The sequence below is a fragment of the Bradysia coprophila genome, unplaced genomic scaffold, assembly GCF_014529535.1.
Source record: "Bradysia coprophila strain Holo2 unplaced genomic scaffold, BU_Bcop_v1 contig_232, whole genome shotgun sequence".
Classification (NCBI taxonomy): domain Eukaryota; kingdom Metazoa; phylum Arthropoda; class Insecta; order Diptera; family Sciaridae; genus Bradysia; species Bradysia coprophila.
Genome location: NW_023503493.1, coordinates 17,588,458 through 17,616,014, shown reverse-complemented (window position 1 = coordinate 17,616,014; position 27,557 = coordinate 17,588,458). Strand labels below are relative to the sequence as shown.

Sequence of the window (27,557 nt, the reverse complement as noted above, 5' to 3'; positions counted from 1 at the left end):
ATCAGTAAATGTATTTCGTGCTGCAAGACCCTGACTTTCTATCAATCTGTATTACCGATTTTTTTTAAGAACTTCGTTGGAATAATACTGCTGTCCAGTTAGAATAAGATTCTATTTTGGGTGTATTTAGTACTCACGCCAAGACGTCAATATCGAGATCACAGACTATAGACACCACGCTGCTGATCAAAAGTAAAATTTTATCGACAACATCACTAACAATTCGTGGCAGGGACCTGCTATTTTTGAGAATAGATCAAAAAAAAAAAAAAAAAAAATTCTACATAAATTGCCTTTATTTCAAATATATTTCTGAATAAAACACGGAATATTTGTAACCACACCAAAGGAATAAGAATATTTTCTAGTTACGTGCATCCAAATTTTTCTTTTATAAATATGCTTCGTCAGTAGATTTACTGGCTTGGGTGTAGCTTTTCCAGTGCCTTGGGAATGTCTCCATCGACATTTTCCAGCAGACGAGTTAGCCAACCACCGCCGTTACTGAAACCCATCGAAGTCATCGTAACAATAGCTTCGTTGATTTTCGGATCTGAAATGAAAACAAGAGAAGCAATTAGTCTTACTGAAAATCTACCATACAAATCGAAGAAGTAGCCGATGAGAAAAGCGGATCGGTCCTACTTACTTGGGTGATGAACTATCGGCATTTGTGGTGGTGTCTGCGACGCCTGCGATTTCAATGTATGATGTAAATGATCTTCCAGATCTCTGGCCAAAACCGCATAGTTAGGCAATGGAGCGGCGTCAACCGATCCAACACTAGCAGTTGGAGTTGGAATTGCTGGAGTTTTTGGAATTGCTCCGGTGTTTTTCGGTTGTCTGCCTTCTTCAACGATGCCGAATGCATCAACCATGGCCCAGTCTGGAGTTGGTGACGATTCGCGAGGAGCCGATGGGGTTTCAACATCGTCTTCGATGGTTACTAGATCTTTGGCAGATTCGGTTTCAGCCGGTATGGACTGCGGTGGAGTTGGTACGACTGCCGGAGCCTCGGCCGGAGCCGTTTCCATTTGTGCTAGATTAGCATTTTTATCTTGGTTCTCGTCAACAACGGTTTGAGTGTCGTTCGCCTTGTTTGGCAAGTTTTGGGTGGCACTACCGGTTGCTGTTGGTGCGTTTGTTCCAGTTGGTTCGGTGGTTGGAATGAATTCGTGCACAGCAAATGGATCCATAACGCTGACGAAATGTTGCGCCAAATTAGACAAGACTTCGCCGGCTTTAGCAAATGTTTCTGAGTTCAAGGCAAACTGCTTGGGATCGATTGGGCTGGTTTTGTTTTGTTCAGCGTTTTTGTTTGTTTCGTTTGCCGGTTGCGCAGTGCAATTAGCGCTGATATTCTTGGCAATATCAGTCATGATATCATCAAAATTGACAAAAGCGGTGCTATGTCGACCACGAGCTCTCCTGTCCTTGTCCTTATCTTCGCCAAAATCACGGCATCGCTGCTTGAGCATAGACTTGAGGAAATGACGATTGAATGGACGCTGAAATGTTAATAGAAAGAAACGTCAAATCGGCGAATTCGTTAAACTTTCTAACTTCGCAAATACTCACATCCAAGGGCTTGACAATACGAAGCATCAAGTGATCCCCGTGCATTTTCTTCATTTCACAAGAAAAGCACAGATCATAGTCTGGACATTCGATACACTTGTAACGATATCCTCGAATTGCGCAGTTACATCCATCGCACGTTACACCAGCATGAGTGTGCAGTACAGGCTGAGCACCGGAAGTAGCAGATCCCGCATCTACATTGTTTCCGTTGATTTCGGTATCTGGCTGGGCGAACATTCGATAACGGCCGCCACACATAGGTCGCTCACGTTCGGAGAAACGATTACGAAGGAAGTGATGGGGTGCACGATGCATCGGAGCCGCATTGTCGACGGCTGATTTCTTCTCCTTCCGATCGGAACCATCATCAACTTCGACGAAAATTTTCGTTCCTTTCAATTCCATGTATGTACGCAGATCCTCTTCGTTGTAGATGCTGATTTTGTCACCATCGTTATCTGGATTTTGAGAAATTCATTCGATTAATTGAAATGAAGTTTAAATAGCAAATTTTTGGGATAGAACAAAGTTGCATTTTGAGGGATTGAGGCTACGAAACTAACAAAGAAATTATTCCACTCCAACGTATCTCAAGAGGCTCTCTACACCTCGGTCTCAATTAGACTTATTTTCTGAATTTCCAATTCAATACCTCAAGTACTTCAAACGATTGACAGAATTTGCTAATATTATTTAATCTTTCACTTTACCGCCGATTTCGTCATATTGCACTCAGTCAAACTATTAGTCATGTTATTTACGCAGTAAAAATGTTATCGATTCGCTTACCTATCCACATCATTTTAAATGTGGCGTTCGTCAGAATATCGAAACGCTGAATCAGATTCGCTTTGAATCTATCGAAACAACGATCCACAGGATCAATGTATTGGCGAAGGATAACCGTTTCTACAACATTCTCAGGCAGGAGAAGCTGAACTTTAAATACGTAATCGGCCATTTTCTTCACTTTTTATTTACCAACTTTATTTCTGAACGACTTTGACAAACACTTTAACTTTAACTTTCACTTGTTTAAATACTGTTCAAACTTTTAATTCAATTTGTTTTAAACACGTCTATCGCTTTGCACTTTTGATTTGGGAATGAATGTGGATTAGGAAATTTACTGCAATTTATATTGAAATATTACTTCAAATTAATATAGTCTACGGTCTCGAACAATCTCCAAACGACTAAACGCTTAAAGATGATGAAATCGAATGTGTATTCTAAATTCCTTTGTTTTGCAAGTCATATGGCATTTGTTTTGATAAACACGACTCTTAACGAAGAACGAAAATGAATGCGTTTATTGCTCAGAGTTCCAGTTGCATTTTAAAATATTGAATAGCGCGAGGGTATTTAATTCTAGGAAAGGCTTATAAAAGGTTAATTTACCCAAGGTTCTGAAAGAACATGTTACAGGTTACAGGAACAGGTTACAGACACTTTCGAGTTGATCACGAAGGCGGTGTGATCAAAATTTTCCTGTAGCGCCAACTAGGCTTGGAAAATTTTATATGACGATTGCAACCTAACAAAAAAAAAATCGTTTTCAAGTTGACTTTTCAAACAATATACATGTCTGAATTGTCAAGATTTGTGTTTCACCCGCCTTCGTAAGTTTCTTCTTCTTTCAGAACCTTGAATTTACCGATTTTCGGGTGTGACTATGAGTAGTAGATTAGTTAAGTAATCGAAGTAAACAAATGCGAAATTTCCACACCCTACATTTAATAAAAATGAAAAGGTGGAGGATTTATTGTAGGGTGAAGGTGAAATACGCAATGAATGCACATACCAGGTATTGCCGATTTTCTTAAATCAGTCGATTTATCTTGAACGCATTCATTATTTTTGTCAAAATAATATGAAAATGAGTGAGTTAGAGTCTGTTTTTAAAATCGGTCTGTCCTCCGCGGTGACATTAGACCATACGTGGGTAGTTCACATTTATTGAAAATACGGAGACGACACATGTCTGATTGAATTAGTCATGCTGTTTGAAGAATGACAGGCAACTGTTTAAGTAAGATGACTCGTTATAAGAAATTGGGGTCGTAAATCTTCCTAACAATGAAACTATAGAATGGGTATGTGAATAATAGGTAGGGTGTGGAACGGATATAAAGATGAGTTAATACTACATTACTTATCAACGGGGCAAATGTTGGAAATGGTCTTGTGTGAATCGAGGCGTAGCCGAGCTCGGTAAACACACAAAAAGTACAATTTCCATCATCTACCCCATTGCCAAGTAAGGTATTTCATTAAAAAAACTTGAGGTAAAGCTTTGGCTCCGTGAAGTAAAGTTAACTTTACCTCTTGTTTTTGAGTAAAAACTTTTTATTTTTGTTGAGCAAGCAAACTTTAAGTCGCTCTAAATAACTACAGCTATAAATCCGATTAAACTCAAATTGTATACGATTACGAAGCTCCATTAGACAATGAGACACATGTCGAGCACCAAAGGTCACACAGGGAAATTTAATTCTTGTAAGAGTTCTCCTACTCAATTCCATCTTATGAATATAATTCACTTATTATCATCAAGACAGGAGCACTAATTTTCAGTGAAAGTAACTTTCGGTTAAACTCAAGAGAGCAATTTGAGGAGTTGTACTATACAACTGTTGTAGCGCAAATTTTGGAAATTTTAAAAAACATTTTCTTTAAGTTGATTTCACACACAATCTGTACTGAGTGCGCTTATCGATTTCGGTGTCACCCGCCTTCGTGGGTGTCTTAACCTGTTCTTTCAGAACCTTGGTATAAAGGGTATAAATGACGTGCTATATTGAATGTAACGCTGTGCTTGAATTTATCCAACAGAGCTCGCGATTGTATGCAGAAATGTACTATCTTTAGCTGTTCATACACATTAATATTGGCCCTGAACGATACACGAATCCAAAAGAACAGGTTGAGAACATTCACGAAAATAGCTAGCACCGACATTTGAATGATCATCTTTCTTTAAACGCTTTCACACCGTTTATCTGTGTGTGTGTGGTGTCTGCGCTAAATTCACCGAAACGATTCCGTCGTGACTCATGGCACATTGTCACACATATAAACAAAACATGGAAAACATTTGCTTTGGTTAGAATTGACATTGAATTCGGAAAGAAAATGCAAACATAAACACAATGTTGCCGAGCCGTGAGATTTTAACGTTACAATTCGGAAATTATTCCAATTATGTGGGCACTCATTGGTGGAATATTCAGGTTAGAACGAACAGTAGCGTTGCTGACAATGATTTTAAATGAATTTCTATTCGAAGGAGTCGGGATTCAACTATGACCCGTATGCTATTCCATCAGGTATTGATCACGATCTACTGTACCGTGAGGGTACCGATTTCAAGGTAATAATTCGTGTGATTTCTTCGCCGATTGCACTGATTAAAAATAATGTCGTTGGATAGGGTCAAGCCACCTATACACCAAGACTGTTGTTTGTCGACCTGAAAGGATCGTTGAAGCATTACTCTTCAAATGGTCTATATGGTGGCTCGAGCGACTTGGACAAGGTGCAACAAGAATTGCCATGGGATTCAAATGCAGTCGAAATTGTGGAAGCCGAATCCATCCCGAAGCCGCAGTACCAAAAAGACTTGGATGAATCGAAGAACGTTGCGGCAAACGATTACGATTTTAAGAATAGCGTTGAAACATGGACCGATTTCGCGTACACTCGATTCCATCCAAGATCGGCAACAGTTGTCAATGAATTTGAGCATTCGTTGACGGAAGAACCGTTTGACTGCTTCACCAGCGGTGTTGAATTATGGAAAAGTGAAACGTTTGACTATGATTTTTGCGAAAAGATTCGTCAGTACATTGAGGAGTGTAACAATTGTCAGGGCTTTCAAATGCTATTCGATTGCACAAATGGATTTTCCGGACTTGCAGCGAAGTGCCTGGACCATTTAAACGACGAGTATTCAAAGACAAATTTTACGATTCCTCTGTTTTCACCGAAACCTCAAAACTTTCGAAATGCTGACACACCAATGAGCGAATCTATTCGTGTTATTAACGCTGCTATGTCGTTCGCAAATCTGTTCGAACAATCGTCGTTAATATTGCCATTGTCCACCATGGCACGGTGCTGGCGCCAGAATGATAATCAGCGGCAATTCCCTTACCTTTCCTACGATCAACACAATTTCTACGAAACGTCGAGCATATTGGCTACCTATTTGGACACGATATCAATGAAATACCGTGTCAAAGATGCCTCGAAAGCTAGTCTATTGTCTGGATTTTGCACAGACTTGTGTAATTATGGTCGCAAACTAGCAGCTGCAGCCTTAGCTCTACCATTAAAATTGGGTACAGATCAAGACTTTATCGATTGCCTGGACCAACAAGACGGCCCAATATTCACCCAGTTAACGCCGAACGCAAAGATAGGGACCGATCGTGTCGTTCAGAGTGTCTTTGTACGTGGAATACCGTCAGATAAATTGAAAAGACCGTTGAAATCCGCTAATCAGCAGATAAAAATGGCTGCATACCAATGCAATTCCGTGTCCGAAATGCTGCAACTGTACTTCCAATGCAACAATTATGCGAGCATGTCGCATGTGTCAAATATCGACAGTGGCATGCCGATTAAGATACCATTTCCGTACGAGATGTTCGATCGGCGTGTTCAATCAAATGGTTGGATTGGCGATGTTGACAGAATTAATAGCAAGGGTTCGTCAATTTTTCTTATGAATTTTTGGGCTTTTGCACAAATTTAAATGATTTTCCAATCGGTTTCAGACATTACATCGGTTCCTGCACTGGCAGTGGCACAAGTTTCGAGTGAATTGTCCGACACTATTGAAAGCTTGCATCGCGAAGCCAAACGGATTAAAATACTGAAAATTCACCGCTTCAAAGAGACTGGTTTGGAGGAAAATGACATGGTCGAAATTTTGGAGAAATTGTTAGAATTCAAAGACAATTACGACGACAATTTTGAGCTTTGAATGGAAGAATGTTTCTAGTTTTCAATAAAAAAAAGAGAAATTTATTTATTTACCTCGCATTTACAATTTCAACTTTTTAGCGCTCACCGCTTCTTCATTCTTCGACGATTTTCGCTTCGATTTCGTTTTAGTTTTAAGCGACACCTCATCCTGCAGCTGAGAGAAGAAAGCCTTCGACGATTTCGATGATTTGCCGTCGCTGGTTTCCTTCACTTTCTCCACATTTCTCGCCTTCGTCACCTTGTTCAGCAATTTCTTCTGTTCCTCCTTGCTCGACAATCGGATGCCCAATTTCTCCTTTTCCGCCGTACGTTTCTCCTGTGCGATTTTAACCGATTTCTGTTTCAATTTCTTCATTCTACGTTCCCGTTTCTTATCTGTCGATGTTCGTTCCGATTTGCCCAGTACGTCGCCCTTGGCCCGGTGTTTCACCTCTTCCGGTGCCAATAATGTTGCATCACTGACACCAATCGGTGCCACTTCTTCCATATTGATAGCAGGAGTGTTGGTGATGATTTTCGCTTCGGGTATTGCAGGCTTCGGTGTGTAATAAAAGTTGGACAACGCGTCCAATTTCAAAAACAGAGTTTTAGTCAGCCGACGAATTTCGGTGTGCTCTTTGGGCTCCTCTTCCTCTTTTTCGCCTCTGTTCGGATCAATTTTGTCCAATTCGTTCAAATATTCCTTTTCGTATATTTGTGCCAGCGACTCTTTACTCTTCTCTTGATCGAGGACCAATTTCTTTCGGAATTCTTGCGGCGTGTTGACCGGCTTGTATTTGCGTTCGACATCGTTCCATGCTTTGTCTTTAATACGTTGTTTTATAATGTCCTCCAGTTGCAGTGTTGTTTCTTCGGTGATAATGGGTGCGGGTCGTGCTGTTGAATCAAACTCTAACACTTCTTCCAGCAGCGAATTCTGAGGTCTCGACGTAGAGGTTACTTCACCTCTCAATTGCCACGCCTTTTCGCCCAGGGCAGCTTCTTCGAATTCAGTGATCCGATTGCGAAGACGTTCTTGGCGGAGCTCGAACGAAGATTTATTTTCAGGATCCAGATTCATTTTCTTGTCTTCTTTTTCTTCATCATTATCATCATCATCGTCATGGTCGTCAGAGTCCGAGCGATAACTGTTTTTTGACATGTCAAATGAAACTTTACCCTTCTTTGTATCATCCTTGTCGTTGCCTTCTTCTTCATCGTAATCTTCTTCGTCATCTTGTTCTTCTTCAACTTGTTCATCTTCATTTAATTCATCCACCTCTTCGTCATCAACGTTATCGATGTCGCTGTCATCCAAGCCTAAGTCTTCCTTTTTCCGTTTTTCGACTAATTTATTTTTAGCATCCCGCGCTTCTCGTTTCCTTCGCCTTATCTCTTCTTCATCATCGCTGTCCGCGTCGAAAAAATTCACATACTTGGCATTCGCTTCTGCGTCTTCTTCATCGCCTTCAACATCATCTTCCGAAAAGTCTCCGTTAAAATAATCAATTTCCTCGTCGTCCGGTTCAAAATACGTCCCTTTACTCTTGCGCATTTCCTTTTTGTCCTCGGACTCTAAGAACGCTTCCATTTCGCTCAATTTGAAAAATTTATCGTCCACGATCGACTTTCGTGAGGAACTTTTTGCCGATGTATCCTTCTTCGAAATGGTCGCCTCTGTTTCATCGATATCTTCATCGGAGTCCGATTCGGAATCGGAATGACTGACATTGTGATCTTCATTGTCACTTTGCTCCTCATTAGTTCCATCACTTTCTTCAGATTCTTCACCAGCTTTTTTGTAATTCAGAGAAAACTTATCATCGGCACCTGCCAAAAGTCTAGATGTGTGTTCCAACGATGTCGACCACAGGCATGTATTCTATAAAAAAAAATTAAGTTGCAAATTCACTGTCGAAAAATGACTTTAGGGAGGTATCATTTTACCATCAGCTCCAGTTGCTGCCATATTTGCTCGTCATCCATATGATCAACAGAAATTTGTGATGGAATAAGCTTTCCAATGAATACATCTTTCGATCGTACATAATCAAACAACGATTTAAGAAGAGCTCTGCTCTTTTCTGCCTTCTCGGTTTGTACTCTGAAAATGTTTGAAATTACGTTTTCGGTTTTTAATTCATTGAAATTTCACTGGTTTACCTTAGATATGCTTCGGGAGCTTTAGTAACAGACTGGAACTTTTTGAAAAACTCTTTGAAAGTCTGTTTTTGACTATTATTATCCATTGCGGTTGTTTCCAAAATCATGTTATAGATGTTCTTAGTTTAGAGGTTATACTTCATGTCACATGTCATTGAACTGCTCGAGAAAATGTGGAAAACTGGACGATGTTCTTAGTTTGACAGCTACAGTGATGAAGTCGTAGCCTGGGTCATTGCAGTGATCACAGCAAAATGGAGATTTTTTTTTGAAAGCAGAATGAATGCGATGGGTTTTGATATAGTTTCATTAAATAATGAGAGCGGAAATGCAGATGGCGGTAGTGGTAACTTTATGATAAATATGAATATTTGACCGAAAAATAAGGTTATTTTATTTATTAATCAATTTTAAAGGGTGAATATCGTAGTTTATGTTTTTTCTCAATAAAATAATATTTCTTTCTGTGGTTTGCAAATTGTTTGTATGTTATATATGCACTAAACGTAAAATTCTCGGAAATGCATGGATAGAGATAGTAAACAACAGAAAACAATCTTATTTTACTTAAAAATATCAAAAACTCCGATTTCCATTCTGTCACAAAATACCTGCATTTACCCACATATATTCAAATTTGTCATAGAGTTACTACTATCGCCACCTGGTAATATTTCTTCGTACATACAAAAAAATGGCGAAAATCACGACCCATTGCAGTTTGATGTCATTTTTGTGCTGAAAACAGACGAAGCATTGAGAATCTGTTTCAATCAAATTTTTCATTTTTCAAGTTCGTTGAGCGACGAAAATGACAATTTCTTCTTGTCAGGGTTGCGAAACAACCAGAGAAGTGATAACAGAGAGCGTTTCTGCCGCCTCACTTGATAGAATGCGTATGACGACATTTAAAAAATAATTGAAACCCGGGGCTGTCAAAAAATGTCATAATGTATGAAATAATAAAAAATAATTAATTTTCGACTCGACGGATAGATCTATTCAGTTGACGAAACTAATGATAGTATACCTACTTCACTCTGCCTATTTTGTGTGCTAACTAAATTACAGCCAATCTCACCAAAGCGAAATATTTTGTAAATTCTGAGAAATTCAGTATAAAATTTATCATTCTTCGGAACAATTTAGTGGTTTAATTGTGCTTAACTTGAAATATAAACATTTCTTTCCTACTTCAAATTGTTCAATTAACTTTTTAGTCAGAATTTTCAGTTTACTCGTTTTCGCAACTAAGGATTCAAATATTACCCCGTTTCGTGAAGTTTGCTGTTAGTTAGCACACAAAATGTGACATGCGATTGCAGTGCCAGTGGTCAAAATTTTGATCTATTCGAGCCAAATAAAGTATCATTCTGACCGTAAGATAATAAGGGATGTGACACCCCTCTAACTAAAGGTGTTATCGTAAAGCTCCTCAATAGTGTATACTTGCGAACTAATTTATTTCACCGGAAACGTACACACATTTAAACTAAAGCGTTTCCGCTAAAACGTAATTTTTAAGATTACCGCCGACATTTTATTTCTACTGGGTCATCCCTTTTGAACCTCACATCACACCAAACGACAATATTGTTGTTTGTTTACATGATTGGTCACCATAAATTTTTCATAAATTCGTTTGTTTTGATGAATATTTATAGTAAACCGTTGATTGTAATGTTAAAAAAACACAAAAAGCACATTTCCGCACAAAATCTGATTTAAATCACATCGAAATCACCGAAATTATTACATTTTTCACAACCGACACTAAATTTTTGCTTTGGTGATTTGACGTTTCAAAAACAGTACTCATGTTACGATTAACGACTTTAACGACGATTCTCTTCGTTAAACCATATTCGACTAAGTTCAAGGTGGATGTGATTTGGGTGTGAAATTGAGTGGGAAGTGCTTTTTCAAAGATTTTCGTTTTGTAAAATCTTTTAAATATGACAATATTATGAGAATGCCCGATGTACGACTTTCTTATTTTTCGTATTTCTGCTGATATTTGACAAAAAATCGCGAAAAGAATCGATTATTCCCTCCCTTATTTTTGACTAACTCGACCCATATCAACCGAAATATCGTCGTATGAAATTTGAAAAATTTTGAGACGATTTTTAGACATCAATATCTTTAATAATAATCATCCAATTAGGAAAAAATTGCTTTGTGTTCAGTATTACTTGTGGGAAAAGAGAATTGCACTTTGTTTGACTTTGATCCGTCGAGTCGAAATAGTACATTTCGTACGTAGGACTAAAAGTCTTTTAAAGTCTCTTAGGGGCCATTCATAAAGTGCGCACGCAGTGTGCGGTCATTTTTTGACCCCCTCTCCCCCGTTTCGCACGCGATTTTCCAGGGACTAAAATAAGGATTTCTGTGCAGGTGGGAAACTTTTCGAAGGGGCGCCTAAACACAAAATCTTGGGCGCCAAAGTAAAAATTTTTATCCAAAAATAATATCATGCGTTCAGGACGTTGACGTAAATATATTTTTGATACCTAGGACCCGAAACGTGCGACTTCGTCTTCGCCTTCGGCTCTGTCTGGAAACTTCTCACACGCTAAAAAAGACCTAGGTCCTAGGTACGAAATGTACTATTACGATTTAAAGGGAATTATTCCCCTGACCGTAAGTCTGGGGTCTTTCATCCAAAAAATCATTCAAAATGTCAAAATGGAAAGTCTAGTCAAGTTGCCGATCATACCTGATAATAATCTGCAATATTCTGGAATTTAATTTTTCGGTCATGTTAGGGGTGTATTTTTACCTGTGGAAAATGCGTCCACAATATGACCTAAAAATCAAATTCCAGAAAATTGCAGATAATTATCGGTCTACTGGACTAAAAGGTGGTTTTGGTAGAATATCAGCCCTAAAAGTCACAATAGTGGTGAGTTTTTGGGTATGATGGTGAGTTTTGTCTATAATTTATATCTCTCGATGGATGTAACTGAAAATTCTGAAAAAATTCTCAAGTAACGTCTGTAACATCTGTGATTTTTGCAGAATTTTTGGACCCCTACTTAAAGGTAAGAATATTTTTTCAAATATTCTTCGTTAAATGAGGGATTATTAAAAAAAAATCTGAGTAAATTACATAATGTAGGCACATTCCATGAAGACAAATCAAGTGACCAAAAACGGTAGTAGCACTTTTGTCTAGCATATGGAAAAAAATCATTGAATTTTTTCATCGTTTAATAGGGGTCCAAAAAATCTGAAAAAATCTCGGATGTTTACAGACATTTTTTGAGAATTTCTACCGATTTTTACGTTAACACACCAGAGAGAAATAAATGAGAAACAATATTCACATTTTTGTTAATAACTCCATTTTGGAGTTTCATACGCCACTCCACTGAAAGTAGTTCTAGGCCAAGACCTTTCGAATAATTTAGTTCCTTTAGTTTCACTTTTTACATGCCAACCCTATTTTCTTTCCATTTTTTTTAGTTTTTAGGAAAGTGAAAGCTACAAATGTGAAATACTTTGATTCTGTATCTGTATCTCCATCTAAATGATGATAAAAAAATTTAAAAAAAACTGATATCGGCAATGCCATTGTCATTTTCCAACTAGGTTCAATGCGCCGCAGGCAAAATTTGTATTAAAATTACATTCATTTGACTATTTCAAGTTAGATAATTGTAATTTTTCTTGTGGGAATTAGAGGGGCGCAGGTGGGAAAATTCCCACCTGCGATGTTCCTTAGTTTAGTCCCTGCGATTTTCCATATAAAAAGTTCCAATTTCAGACCCCCCCTCCCCCCTTAAGTGCGTGCGCACTATTTGAATGGCCCCTTAAAAGGTCTGGAATCGAATACGACAAAAAAGACTTTTAGTTCGTGGTACGAATAGTATTTTTCATATTGGACGGAAAAAAAGTGGACCGAGGTCGGGTCCTAGGTATGAAAATTAATTTTTCTGTTTGCTAATATTTGTGAGCCACCAATTTCCATACAAACACAACTGACATTGGACCCATTGCACTGTCATACGCATTCTATCCGGATCGGATTTTTTAAATTAATTTTTATTTTCATACAATATGTCATAACTGTGTTTATCAAAATTTTACTATACTTTCAGAACCTTAGTAAATGCACCTACACACATTCTATACCGATTATTATAAGAAAAATAAAGTCGAGTAAACCTGTTTTTGATGGCCAGTTTTACACAGTTTGCGGAAAATGTCTGCAAAAAAAATAACTGGAAAATAAAAATCTTCAAACAAAATGACTTCAGACATTTTTGTATTTTCGTCCTTTTCCACGAACTGTGTATTGATATATTCATCTTGAAAGAAGTGTTCTTCCGTTTTTATTCCGTTTTCAACAGATCCACGTTAAACTGACCTAACGTTCAACAACATTGTTTTGTGTCACACGTCTCTGGCACGTTCGGCGCACCGTCCATTTCACAATATATTCATTGGTTGTGTACATGCCGAACGAAGAATTTTTGAAATATTTAAATTATTTTAATCAAATTTTACATGATTTAAATGTTTTCCAGCAAACGGCTGCTGCTGAAAGCCATACCAATCCCATAATTTTAATTTTGATTACGAAATTATGATAAAAACTAATAAGGAAGATGATGAACTTCATTTTTGAACGATAAATGAACGAAGAAAATGTTTCGTTAAGTAGCAGACAACGCCACCAAAAAAAACCTTAAACGAATGACGAAACGGAATGTTATAAGTGCTAAGAACTTGTTCGGCCATTTTGTTAAAATTGTGAAGAAATTCTGTCGTTCGTGCGGACTGATTTTTCATAAATCTATTCTATATTCATGAATATTTAATTAACAAGTTTCGTTTGGAAAATAGTTCATATTTACAATACAGAAACAGTAATTTAACGTTCAAGTACAAAGTGGAAATGGAGGATAAAGCCACTTTAAAGGATTTAGATCAATGGATTGAACAACTGAACGAATGCAAACAATTGACAGAGACTCAAGTGAAAACTTTGTGTGATAAGGTGAGCTATAATTAAAGAAAAAATTCGAATTTCATTCTTGTCGGAGACAAAAATGTTTTATTGAACTGATAACGTTCTTGCGGTACCATAATTGACTGGATTTTGCATAACTCTCGGATGCGAACCGATTAACTTGTACTGTGAAAATCAAATGATGGGTGGCTACGCGTTTTTTCATCTTCGTTAATTTTGCTGAATTTAATTTTTTTCTTCTTTACCATGAATCAGACACCCGATCGCTTTTTATTTTACGTCGAATCAAATTGAAAATTATTTGCAAACGCCTATTAGCAAATGTTTTATTTTAATTTATTTTTTTCAAATGCGGCATTATGTTCCATTATATCAACTATAGAACGACGACGACGCTAATTATAGATTTTTCAAATTAACAAGCATACTTTTGGATGTGTGTTTGAAAGTTGTATTTTTACACGGAAAACCAATTTTTTTGTGAAGTATTCACTAAATCCCATAAATACCGGCATCTATACATCTAATATGCCTGCAACATACAACAATTTTTCGTACTTTTTTTATGTACTTTACCCAAGTGCGTCTTGCAATGTTTTCTCGGTTGAGGCGGTTAAGAGGTCAAACATCTTTTAGCGACATTTATCATTCACTCCTTTCGTTGATGAAAATTAATGACTGTATGGCACTTGGAACACTACAAACCCCGTCCGAAGCAGACTACATTTGGTCGTCCAAATTTAATAGGAACTTTCCTGAGTCATGAAAGGTCTGGCAATCCCTAAATGAATTACTCACAATTCGCTTTGTCATCGGTTTAAAAGTCTTGCATCTTTTCCTATCGTGGCGCGGAATTCACTACACATTTTGAGTAGCTACTAAATACCAAAACAATTAGATTCCGTTGCGTATTGTGGTGGGCAGAGTAACGATTACGTCAATTTTGAAATGTATAATGGATGGATGTAATTGTGCCTTTCCAAAATTGTCACTTGAAGTGGATACTTAGGTGTTTGCTGTACGACAATGTTAATAATCATTACTATGTCATACTATTCCGTCGTAACAACAGTTCGACTGGAAAAGCTACAATTTTACAATTCGAAAATCAATACCCATCAGAATATATTCGATCTTTACATGCAACCCACGCAACACGTATGAACATTGGTTCAATATTAATAAAAACCAAATTCAATTGGAAATTTCATTTTGTGTCTTTCGTGATGGTTTTTGGTGACATAATTTTTTTCCCAGTCGATTGCCTACGCGAACTGAAAGCCATTGTTTTTTTAGACGGTATAACCTATTGTCTTGCATGTGCACATTGCACATACACACAAGATCAAGATTATCGAATTGACTTCACTGTGCAGTTCACGAGCCATTATTACACTTGCAATTACATTGTTAAAGCATTGCTTGGCTGTGTGATCGTCTTTCATTTTATTATTATTTTTTGTCGGCATGTCGAGTTGCTGTAATGAAAGTGATTTATAGATGCGGTGTTTCGTTTCGTAGTTCACGTATTTGCCCGAATGCATTCACTCAATATGAAAACATACAATTGACTTTGATCGAAGGATGTACTTTGACCTTGCGTAGCCTTGACAGTATGTGCGTAAATTTCAATGAGACAATTTTTTTTTTAAAAGTAGTATAAGCCTGTGTACGGACTGGTTTGCTTACTCACGAGTGTTCGCAGGTGTTTGTGTGTGTGTGTATCTATGTATGCGTTGCATTTATGCCTTCTTAATGACTCTCGATTTAATAATAATATTTTTTTTCTAAATTTAATCTGCTTAGTCGGCCTTTGATTGGTATAATGAACAAATCAATATTTGATTATTCAGCCATTCTGTTTCGTTGATTGAGAAAACACCACATTTATTTGTGTGTTCTGTTTGCCCGATAATAATTACAATATTTTGTCGCACAAAGAAATTTTAACAAAAATTTAATTCAAGGCTAAACGCTTACAATAGGTATATGAGCACTGCTGGCATAAAAACCATTAAGCCATTTTTAGAGTTACATTGCAAATCGGTGTCGCGAAAAAACGGTTATCGCCGCATTTAAATAATGTGCATAACAATCCGCCATGCCAGTCATATGACTCAATTTTTAATTGTCAATAAACACTTTCATTGGACTACAATGGGAGCGATAAATTTAAACGAGTTACTTCCATATAGTTACATTGTAAATGACATCATCGCTGATAACCGATATCATTCATTTCTCACTTGTTTCAGAGCCGTTATTACCATTGCGCATACATACATTCTGTCTGCGTGTTTAGACACTCTCCCATATCACCAACAGTACACACATTATATATAGCACAGCCGGTGTAATGTTTACTTCGTTTCCCTTTTGAATTCGTTTTTCTTGCATTTCCTGTGAAGAAATTTACACTCACTATAACGTCATTTAAGTTACGACGATTCGTTTTCCATTCATTTTTTTTCGTTCATTCATTGACGCTGAAAATGGAGACATTGAAATTGATCGAATAGGTTCATCATTAGTGTTCTTGGAAGGAGGTATGAAACCCTACACATTCCCTCGAGTTATGTAAGAGCTTGAGGCATTAGGTAACATCAATTCGATGTCTGGTTCTGGTAAGAATTGTGTAGGTGTACAAATGAGGGGTCGGTTCTAAGACACCGGAACTCTGTTTTATTTACATGATACATGTTTTTACTAAATAGCCTCAATACAAACAACACACACTCTACGGATAATAGCGGCAGAGTCAAAATGACCCAAAATTATATCGGCTAAATTCGAAGTTTTTGGACAAAATGATGTATGGACGACTTGTTCATTATCAAAAATAAGGGGCACCTTCCATACATCACTTTTCGATTGGACCACGGGAACCACCCGGAACCACCTGGAACCACTTGCAAAAATCAAGCAAAATTTCGACTCTGCCGCTATTATCCGTAGAGTGTGTGTTGTTTGTATTGAGGCTATTTAGTTTTTACCGTCTTCGCAGCACCAAAAATCCTCTACATTCAATTCGTTGATCAATATTTGCCAATAATTTCTAATTTTCCAAATTCTATTTACACGTGAACAATTTGTCGATTTGTTCGGTGAAACTGGCATACCTTTCTTATCACTTTTAATCGTTCGTACTGTACATCCTCAGGACAAACATTAAAGACTTTCTAACCGTTTTTCATTACCAAATCAGTTGTTATTGATATTATAACATGCAGAGGCTTTTATTCATCGCATAGGAATCGTCTAAAATTGATTCTTAGGCTCGTGATTAGAGGTGTGCGCCGATCTTAAAATAGTCGGCGGCGGTGCGCCGACTGGTAAGGGATCGGCGGCGGCGCACCGAAAGAAATTTATAGTCGGCGGCGGTGCGCCGATCGGCGCGCCGATAAATTTACAAAAAATCTAAACTTTCGAAAATAATGCAAAAACATTTGAAAAAGCGTGCGCAATCCTTTTTCCGAACACTGAATTCTTACTATCTTGCGATCTGAAGTATCAACTACTTATACAAGGGGAATCAACTGAGACGTATCTCACCTTTTATATTTTGAATGTACAATTACTGACCTATTATCTTAAAAACATCTAATTTAATGAATCCAAGAATGATTAGTGAGTTTGCGTAAATGACACATAAGCTATAAGTCAACTTATAAGTTGGAAATTTTAAGTCACATCGTCATACTAGATGTTTTGCAGGTTTCTTATTTCTAACTTATAATTTATGTCATTTACGCAAACTCACTACTATTATCTTTCGATTTATGCAATAACCGTTCCCGTTGCCTTTAGTCCATCTTCGATGTAGGAGTGAGATCGTAGTAGAAAGTTTTCGCAAATAAGAGAATTAGATAAACTTAAATTTATAAGTAATAAGTGTATAGACTACGGTGTTACTGCCAGCTACAATGTGCAGATGGCACCAGCTTGTTCATCACAGATGACACGTCAAATATAAACCAACGTCACGCTGAATTCACGACCCATAAGCGATTCATTCGGAAATTTCTATTGAACAAATCGTCGATCACGCAGCGAGCCGTACTTAATAGTTCTTTCGTATCGAATCATAGCCGGAGAATTCCGTCTGTAAAGTAGATTATGTGTCGCATAGTTGTCAAAGTGTAGTCAACCACAATATGTAAGTTTTCATAGTTTAGCTGTGTACTGTGTACATAACCTAATTTCGTGGAATTCAGAATTTGTAGCTTTACATCAAGTACATCACTACAATAAATCGTTTCGTATCATGACCGCTCGATTGCTTACTCAATTCCTCTGATTACATCCCGATTAGCAAGACACAAAATCGACAGTCCCTTCCCCGTGGAATCAACATACGGTAATAAGGTTTTATTTCCCAAATTTTGTACATAAAGCAGCTAAAAATTGAAAATAAAGATATCCGTGTCTCGTCTTTTGACGAAAAAACTTGAAACCGGAAAGATTTTCCACTTTATAAATTCCTGAAGCATGTGATTTGCGCCATTTTCCACCCAAATTCTACATAAGGTCTTGAGTTTGCCACTTTACAATTACAGTAGTATTCACCCAGTTTTGACTGATGCACTGAATTTTGTTCTCTTTCTTCTTCCTCTTATCTGCATCAACAGGCAATAAGAGAAACGTCGTCTGCCGTATGCCGCGCTCCATTCCATTGCACAGGAGATAGAGTAACGTACCCAAGGGTTCACGTTAAGTGAGGATACAGAAAAGACAAATGTTGTTTCGACCTCGGGTATCGATGGCGGTCCCAGGCCAGCGTGATCTGACCATCCTCAGTTGTATGTTTATAGAAACATAGCAGCATATAGAAACCTGACTTATAAATTAAGAAAGATAAACATTTGCTAAAACCTTGTACTCAGGCGCACACTTTTGTATAGATTTTTCAATTTAAGTTTATATTGCCGCCCATTAAAATGGCTGAAAGCACTAAACGTATAAAATTTCGGCGCGACGAAAATACAATCGGCGGCGGCGGTGGCGTGAGCTATAATTTTTCGGCGGCGGCGCGCCGAAAATTTAGCAAAAAATCGGCGGCGCGCCGGCGTAAAATCGGCGGTGCACACCTCTACTCGTGATTAATATTCGATCATTTTTCTAAGGACTCGCATTCACTTGATTACATTATTCTGTCTCTAGTTGACATGATACCAAAAAATTTCCACATGATTGCTTTACCCCAGACTGGCGTCCCCAGTAACCGATTCTTTTTGCAGTTTTTTTTAAGTTCTTCAAACTGCACATCATAGCTGAAAACACTTTTGTGACAACAAGATATTAACAAGAGCTAATGAATTCGTCAGCTAGGTGATAATCAATTATTTGTTGACTGTAAATCAAAAGGTGGCTCATATATCTTTTGAACGAAACAAAATGTTTTTTTCCATTGCAATTTAGATTAAATTTCACAATTCATTTGGTTTTAAATACCATATGCCGCCACATCCCGACGACATAACATAAATAAATTAAACAACGCAAATATGTACTGCTGCACTGCACATGTGTCTCTCTCTCGATATGTGAATCATTTTATTTATTTATTTTTTCGTCGTCTTAACACACTGTCAGCCTAAACCAATATTATGGTCGTTGAACCTTTATCAGTAAAAGTGAAATTAATTTCGGTTAATTAAAGTCGTCTCGAAAACAAAATTTATTTTTAGGAATATTAGCCAAAGAAGCCAATTTCTGGCATTAGCTGCATGGTGCTGTCGTTGCCAATTCATTTTTATTTTTCTGTATGACATTTCCTGATTTACACTCTCTAATTATACATTTTGAAGAATAAAATCTGTTGAGAATACCCCAACATGTCCCAACCCCAGTGACTAAACACTAAAGTCATTACCCAGTCATCACTTTCTCTTCTTTTATTTAAGATTATTTAACATATCATTCTCTTCATTCTTATTATACTTCTAACGCGAATGTTTTGTTATTGCATCTAACTATTAACTACTAATTGGTACTTCTGAAGTCTCTTAGCTTGTTGTAATCGATAGAGGTGCACAATTGTTGTGTGAGTACTAAGAAGTTGGTAGCCAAATGAATTTTATTTTTTCTCTGTTGTTGACTAGTGAAATGATCTTTTCAATAATAAGTTTTTTTCCTGTACGTACGTCGACAATACGTGCTTGGCTATTAATGTTTCGCATATTAGTTCTGCTTCATTGAAAAGTCATTTAACAAAATTCGCGTGAACAATTTCTTCTAGCAGAGGATACAAAGTGCTAATTTTAAATGTTTATAACATCCAGTCCAATACATTTACAGTCGACTGATAACTGTTTCTTAGTTGACCAATTCAATGTTACGTCATCGATGGTTTCGCGGTGTTTGCTGTATACTATAACAGCTCACTACATTGAAAAGACCTTGTGCCTCATCAATTATTATAATTGAAATCGTTTATCAACAATGTCATATTCATCCACACAGGCACACAACACACACTCATCAATTCATTTAAGTTTTATGTCAATAAAAATGAAAATTTTGCAAACTCGGCTTTGCATATTGAACTTTTACCGATGAAATGTTCTTTGATTTAGGTCTGGTCTATCCGAAAGAAGAAAAAAAAGAAACAGAAAACACCAGATGCTCTATTTTAATGAACAAATTTACTCATTTGAATCTATAAATTATGTACTCGAGATAGAAACACTTTAAAAATAGATTTCTTTTTGTATTCGTTTTTGTATACATGAGCGAACTGTAGACAGAAGTAGAGGAAGAAAATATAGGAGTGGCATCAATAATTGGTCCGTAAATTTATCGGAACTGTTTGCATAAATAATTTTCATTTTAATTGTACGTTCATTTGATCGGCTATTGTAATGTGCGTATTTATCAGCAAAGCACAATTTATATTTACAACCACGTGCCGCCGGTTTACTAACAAACTTCATTGTCTGCAGTGTCGCTTTTTTTTCCTTTCTTTTCTATTTATAAATTTCTGCCAATAATTAAACCAAAAATGTAATTTCACTTCATTACGGTGAAGTGCAGACGTAAATTAGCAGAGATTATTATTTCGAACAAATAACGTATGTGCGCCTGATATAAATTTGGTGTTGGCATTTCAGATAAGCAAAGAATGAATCGTTTACATGCGTAGTGGTTGTAAAACCAATTGAATGAGATTAACTTGTTCATTGATAGTGCAGGAATTTGGATTTTGATAAAAGAAAAATTTGATTTTGACATTACAGACAATTCACGTAACACTGAGCGGTTTTATTTGGCTGTTGATGGCTTATTTTTTTTTAGAGACACGAAAGGCATATACGTCTTTATGTCAATCGATATGGAAACTGAGCTAACAACGATGATTTGTTGAGGTTTTCGTTGTGTTGAAATTCGTCAGCTTTTGTTATGTGAGCTAAACCGAGGTGAAAATATGTAGACATAATGGTGCCCAACGCGCCCGCATTTCCACTTATCCAATTTTCATTTTTCAGTCTTTGTTCTATGTTCGATATCAAAAGAGCTAAAGCTGTGAGGGATTCTTTTGAAAATCCATCTATCAAAATCGGACCCATTTCGTCTGGGATTGATATATACATGGTTTGAAAGGTGTTTGCCAGTAAACCTTAAAACAGGCCTCACCCAGTCTCGAGCCACACCTGGTTGCTGGTGGAAGATCTCCGAAGTTAGAAAAATAGTGTTTTTTATCCGAATTTTTTGGCCGTTATAAATGATCGTTCCGCGTGAAAGTGGGCTCGTTGGAAAGCTGAGCTTAGGTACTTTCGGGTCATACACAGTTTGATTAGATTCATTGATTTATGTTTCCAAAAATTTGCAAGAAAAATTTTCAAAATCTGTTTGAACTTTAGAAAGGTCTGGGCTGGTACTGATGACGCTTAATGTGAACCTAAGATACTGGTCGTAACATAGCTTACGTAGCTTTCCGTTTGTACCTCATTTCCAGTGCTGGTGATTGCCGACATAACAGAATTTTATGTTAGTACCGATACTCGTAAGACTCGCCAGCAATCACCAGCACTGCAAATGAGGTATTGATGGAAAGCTTAGACAATGCGTGTTACGACTAGCATGTTAGGTTTACATTAAGCGTCATCAGTACCAGTCACACAGATTTTGAAAAAAAAAATGTTGCATTTTTTGCAAACATATATCAATGAATCTAAGAGAAATATCGAAAATTTCAATTACAAGATCTGCTATTTACTTCTACTCAACACTTTTTGATCAAATGGAAATTGGGTTGGACCCACCATATCCTATTGTTACGTTCCATCTGACGAAATAGTTTGCATTCGTGTGATAATACAGAACTGAATTCTTAGATTTTGTGAATCGTCTTAGATTTCGCTATCATTGGATTTTCAGCGATCCAGTTCATTCCACATCATTCCACGTCAATATACATTACATATACATACAGTGTGTTAACATTGGTAATACATGTGGAAAAAATTGGCTTGTGATTGCGACATCTTATTTTTCTCCGCCTGTAAGTCAGTCTTCATCTCGCAGAAAAAACTGTTACCAAGAAACTCCCATACAACTACACGGCTCTCGTGTTGAAACAAAAACATTCGTTGTAACCCTTCGTCCAGCACAAGTTAAAATTATTCCGTTAGCAGATTGCTTTCGATGCGCAGTGTAGATGGGTAATAAATCTGTGTCTCGACTTATGAATTCAAACACGTTATTCAACCAGTTCACCTATATACTCGAAGTCGATGCTGAAAAATGTGTAAATAAATTGATTCCTTCGTAAACATGAAGTAGGAACACAGCGTAAGTTATTGCGTACAACTTCATTGATTTTATACACAATGTTTACGGGCTACTGTTTATTTATGATATTTGCATGGGACGACGTAATGAAATTGGAGAGTATTTTGATCAGAAGTTACAGTTTTCTTCAGTGTAGTGTTTCGTTCATAAAATTCCCGTTCCAGAAACCGTCGTAGGCTAATTTTCTAAGAAATGTGATAACATTAGGGTTCTTCTTTTATTATAAGTCGGTCGGCCTGGTTCGATCGGTTTGTAATGCAATTTTAAATTGAATCAAAAGAGATGAATTGCATAACTAATAGATTGTCTCTTCTCTTTCCAGGCTAAAGAAATTTTATCAAAAGAATCAAATGTCCAAGCGGTAAAATGTCCGGTTACAGTATGCGGCGATGTGCACGGTCAATTTCACGATTTAATGGAACTGTTTCGGATAGGTGGACGATCACCTGACACCAATTATTTATTTATGGGCGACTATGTTGATCGCGGCTATTATTCGGTAGAAACAGTGACATTGCTAGTGGCTCTAAAGGTTCGGTACCGTGAAAGAATTACCATTTTACGTGGCAACCACGAATCACGTCAAATCACTCAAGTGTACGGTTTTTACGATGAATGCTTGCGAAAGTATGGTAATGCGAACGTATGGAAATATTTCACCGATCTGTTCGACTATTTACCGTTAACGGCTTTGGTGGATGGTCAAATATTTTGTCTGCATGGTGGTTTGAGTCCGTCTATCGATAGTTTAGATCATATTCGAGCTTTAGATCGATTGCAAGAGGTGCCTCACGAAGGACCAATGTGCGATCTATTATGGTCGGATCCGGACGACAGAGGCGGTTGGGGCATTTCTCCTCGAGGTGCTGGTTATACGTTTGGTCAGGTAATTTCAATTGAATTTACGCTTATGGATTCACGTGCTGACCCACGTTTGTTATTGATTTTTGCAGGATATTTCTGAAACATTTAATCACACCAACGGACTTACGCTTGTGTCTCGGGCTCATCAATTGGTTATGGAGGGTTATAATTGGTGTCATGATCGTAACGTAGTGACCATTTTTTCGGCACCAAACTATTGTTATAGATGTGGTAATCAGGCCGCTCTAATGGAGTTGGATGATTCGCTGAAATTTTCATTGTGAGTAACAGTTTTAATTTGCCCATAACAATGGGACTTAGATTAGTTCGATGAGTTTCAAGAAAAATTGTCTAAAAGTTGAAAATACGTGATTGAGACTCCCTATGGTCGAGTTGAAAAATTTCGTTTCGTGTTGGCTTCACTTAATCACCGAAAATAATCGACAACCGGCCCAAGTTGTAGTATTCATTGAGTAAAACATACCAGAACGCAACTTCTGGCTCAATCGGTGCTTTTCAATCAGACTTTTTAACATCTTTGACGGAGTTAGTTAACTAGAGCTTATCAGCTAATCGAAGCAGACATTTCCACAATTCTTGAGCTAAATTTACTGATTTTTAGGCCATTTTAAAAATACTTGTGAAAATTTCGAATCTCGATATAAAAACTGAAGTAAACAGGTGTATCAACGCAGCAAATCATTTGGTGGAATTTAATTCAAACTGACAGCCTAGTACTTTTGTATTCGACCTAAGAAATCCCTAGTTTATCTGAGTGATAACGACTTCTAACCAAAGTACTCGAACTGCCTCAATTTTCGGTGATAAATGGACCCCAAGATAATTTTTCATTCGTTCCACGGGTCATAAGACTATCGACGTTCTTTACATTTCTTTCATTCCACACGTAAAGCGAGTGCAACGACTCTTTTTACATTTCTTCTGCTGACAACATGTGGAACGATATGGAACAAATACAGCTGTAGGACGTCAAATTCATAAAAAGCTTATTTGCGATGATTGTAATTCCCAATAAATGTCGCGTGTTCGAGTAGAGTTCAGAGTTTTTACAAAATATTTGTTGAAGATAATGGCTAGGTGTACGAAAAATAGAATTTTGTTTACATTTTACGCCTTATTCTGTATTGTAATGAAAAGTTTTGTTTGTTGAAAAAAAAACCATTAATCCGCGACCTTGAAGAATGGTTAAAAACATTTATTGTGGAAATTAGAAGCCCCGATTCCAGCTTTAAGCGGAGCTGATATATTTAACGTTATCGCTAAACATGACGTCATAAATTTCACAGAAAAATTAAATTATACTTCGTTATTGACCGGATAACACGAGAAATAACCTTTACAGTTAGAGGCAGTGAAATTCCACGAGAATTCGCTTCAGCTGTTTTTCAGCTGATCCACACAAACAATCAAAACTGATTAGACGGTTTAACCACTGCAGCACGCGTGCGTGTCGCATCCTCAACCGTATAAACAATTTTGATAGATCATTTTCATCATTTTCATTTTATGGTACTCGTCAACGTAACCCCACTTAATTTTTCGTCAAGTAGTCCTTAACCTCAATTATTGACTTAACTGCGTTCAATTTACTGGTTATGAAAATCGTTCGCTCAATTCATTCGATATTTTTCGACATGTCTGGCAGCTGGGATCGTTTCTGACGTTTTCAAGTTCATGAAAATGATGTATTACATGTGTGAATCAGCTGAAAAACAGCTGAAGCAAATTGATGCTGCAATTTCACTGCCTCTGGCTGTAGTATCCGATGATCGATACCTTAAAAAAAAAATGAAAATTTCGTGACAAAACGAACTTTCCTTACAAATAAACTGATAAAATTGATCATTGTTGACCATTAGCTACTACTTACAATCAATCCGGTAAACTTACCAGACAAGTAGCTCCGAGGCAATAAATTTAATTTTAAGAGGCATCGATGCTTTTCTGAAAAGCATACATTTGGACAATTTTTAAATACTGGATTTTAGTTTACTCTTGATGATACCTTTCCACCAGAATCTTTCGAAAATAGAGGACCGCAATAACGACCACGAATGTTTGAGCTTTCAACAGAAAATAGATTTTGTTGTAGCAGCTTGACCAGCTCTGGGAAAACTGAGAAGTTTATGAAAATTTCGTTAAACTGCTGACTTTTCTCAAAGCTGGTCAAACGACTACACCCAAAACTAATTTTTATTCACGTAGGGGATAATGCTCGAGCAGGCACTTTAGGCACGCCGGAAAATGCTAAGAGAGTCGAGGAAGAGAGTCGCGGAATACCTCCAAATAAATTTCTAAAAATCAAAAGTCAAATTTTTGATTTTTAGATTTGGAGGTATTCTTTGACCTTAGCACTTTCCGGTGTGCCTAAAGTTGAGAAGTCGTAATAACCGACAACGTGTTGATGAATCGATACAACGCTAAATTGTAGCCTAAATTTGTGTGAAAAAATTATATATTTTCGATGATAACTTCTTATCCGCGTTCTTTCTGGAAAAAGTGAGACCATCGTTTTGTGATAAAATGTGTTGGCTTCGAGTGAAAATAATAAATGTTTGTGGTGAAGTAACCTACTTCGAAAAAAAATCTTTTTTTTTTTGGAAATACAAAGACATAACGCCGCTTGTATTATGGGCACTATTTCCCCGAATAAACCATTGGAAGAAGTTTCTTATTTATAAATCTGTAAAATTTGTAATATAAAATTTTGTTAATTATTAAAAACTACGAAAAAACACAATAGTTCACTAAAATTGGCACAAATTCTGAATTTTCTAAAAGTAGGCCACATCAATGAACGTCAACATGTAAAATGATGTACTTTTCGATTGTTTGTAATAAAATCCCATTTTTACGTCAACACAAGGTATGTTCGAATGTCAAACTTTGTATGGAGCGGAGGACTTAGCAATTTCATATAAACAAACTCATCTCTCATGAGAGGTGAGTTCGTTTATATGAAACGCCATGTCCTCCGGTTTGTATGATACCTGGTTTATACTTTCATTGGGCCACATCACTACAAACATTTATCATTGTTACTGAAAGCCAACCCTTCTTGACACAGAACGATGGTGCCACTTTTTCCAGATAAGACGCGGATACGAAGTTATCATCGAAAATATATAATTTTTTCCCACAAATTTAGGCAACAATTTAGCGTTGTGTCGATTCGTCTTAGATAAAAATTAGTTTTGGGTGTAGTTGACTCAAAGCAAACACATTAATGGTCGTTATTCCGGTCGTAGTTTTTTTTTTTAAGAGGGCAGACTAGGTGTGAAGTAGGCTGTAATTGAAAAATTGGTTTTAAAATTAATGTAGACCATTTAATGAAAATCTGTTCCAGCAATTAGATGAGCAATATGTTTATCTATCTCTAAAAAACGAAAAACGATTTACAATAAGCAACAGTTGGAAGAAAACCGATTTCCAAAATATGAACGTCGCTTAAAGTTAGGCTATGCAATATTTTTTTGGAAATCGGTTTTCTTCCAACTGTTGCTTATTGTAAATCGTTTTTCATTTTTTAGAGATAGATAAACATATTGCTCATCTAATTGCTGGAACAGATTTTCATTAAATGGTCTACATTAATTTTAAAACCAATTTTTCAATATATAGCCTACTTCACACCTAGTCTGCCCTCTTAAGGATTCTAATGAAAAGATATCATCAAAACTAAAACGCATGACACGCAAATGTAGGCTAAAATTGTAGATAAGCTCCGATGCCTCTTAAGAGCGTTTATGTAGAAATGTCAAGTTTATCGACGACTTTTATCAGTATTTACCAGCTCTGAATACAGCTACACAAATATATGTGAATAGCGTGAATAGTGTCACACCCGTGCTAGACTACTGAAACTAAAATCACTTCTTTAGTAACATTAAATTAAAACGGCATATAAGAACTAAGAACAAAGTGTTTCCTTGTGTGTATAATGCGCGATCTAAAATGTATCTTTTTTTTCCGTTTTACTTTCAGCCTACAATTTGACCCAGCCCCCCGCCGTGGAGAACCTCATGTCACACGAAGGACTCCGGACTATTTCCTTTAAGAAACTTAAATTTCGCAGAAAAGAAAATGAATAAAAAAAAATAAAAAAAAAATAAATTTAATTATAAAACAAAATAATATTATCGCTATTTAAAAACCAAGATAATATGAGAGTAATTAAAATTAAAATATA

General features: G+C 36.8%; 4 protein-coding genes across 4 annotated transcripts; 2 read left to right on the top strand and 2 right to left on the bottom strand.

Annotated features, from left to right (window-relative positions):
• Window positions 1-278: 278 nt before the first annotated feature.
• Window positions 279-2,841, bottom strand: LOC119077099 (protein ref(2)P-like). The gene is made up of 4 exons (XM_037184256.1): window positions 2,371-2,841; window positions 1,579-2,039; window positions 650-1,508; window positions 279-553 (listed from the first exon to the last, which is right to left on the bottom strand). Exons 1-4 carry the CDS (start codon window positions 2,540-2,542, stop codon window positions 417-419), a joined length of 1,629 nt encoding a protein of 542 aa, XP_037040151.1. The 5' UTR covers window positions 2,543-2,841; the 3' UTR covers window positions 279-416.
• A 1,765-nt stretch (window positions 2,842-4,606) lies between these two features.
• On the top strand, window positions 4,607-6,619 carry LOC119077098 (protein misato). The gene is made up of 4 exons (XM_037184255.1): window positions 4,607-4,814; window positions 4,871-4,954; window positions 5,015-6,293; window positions 6,363-6,619. Exons 1-4 carry the CDS (start codon window positions 4,734-4,736, stop codon window positions 6,569-6,571), a joined length of 1,653 nt encoding a protein of 550 aa, XP_037040150.1. The 5' UTR covers window positions 4,607-4,733; the 3' UTR covers window positions 6,572-6,619.
• LOC119077097 (U3 small nucleolar ribonucleoprotein protein MPP10) lies at window positions 6,583-8,882 on the bottom strand. Its single transcript, XM_037184254.1, has 3 exons — window positions 8,716-8,882; window positions 8,500-8,656; window positions 6,583-8,434 (listed from the first exon to the last, which is right to left on the bottom strand). The coding sequence occupies exons 1-3, from the start codon at window positions 8,820-8,822 to the stop codon at window positions 6,632-6,634; spliced, it is 2,067 nt and encodes a 688-aa protein (XP_037040149.1). The 5' UTR covers window positions 8,823-8,882; the 3' UTR covers window positions 6,583-6,631.
• A 4,541-nt stretch (window positions 8,883-13,423) lies between these two features.
• On the top strand, window positions 13,424-27,457 carry LOC119077093 (serine/threonine-protein phosphatase PP2A). Its single transcript, XM_037184253.1, has 4 exons — window positions 13,424-13,720; window positions 22,806-23,369; window positions 23,437-23,627; window positions 27,353-27,457. Exons 1-4 carry the CDS (start codon window positions 13,619-13,621, stop codon window positions 27,423-27,425), a joined length of 930 nt encoding a protein of 309 aa, XP_037040148.1. The 5' UTR covers window positions 13,424-13,618; the 3' UTR covers window positions 27,426-27,457.
• The last annotated feature ends 100 nt before the right edge of the window (window positions 27,458-27,557 follow it).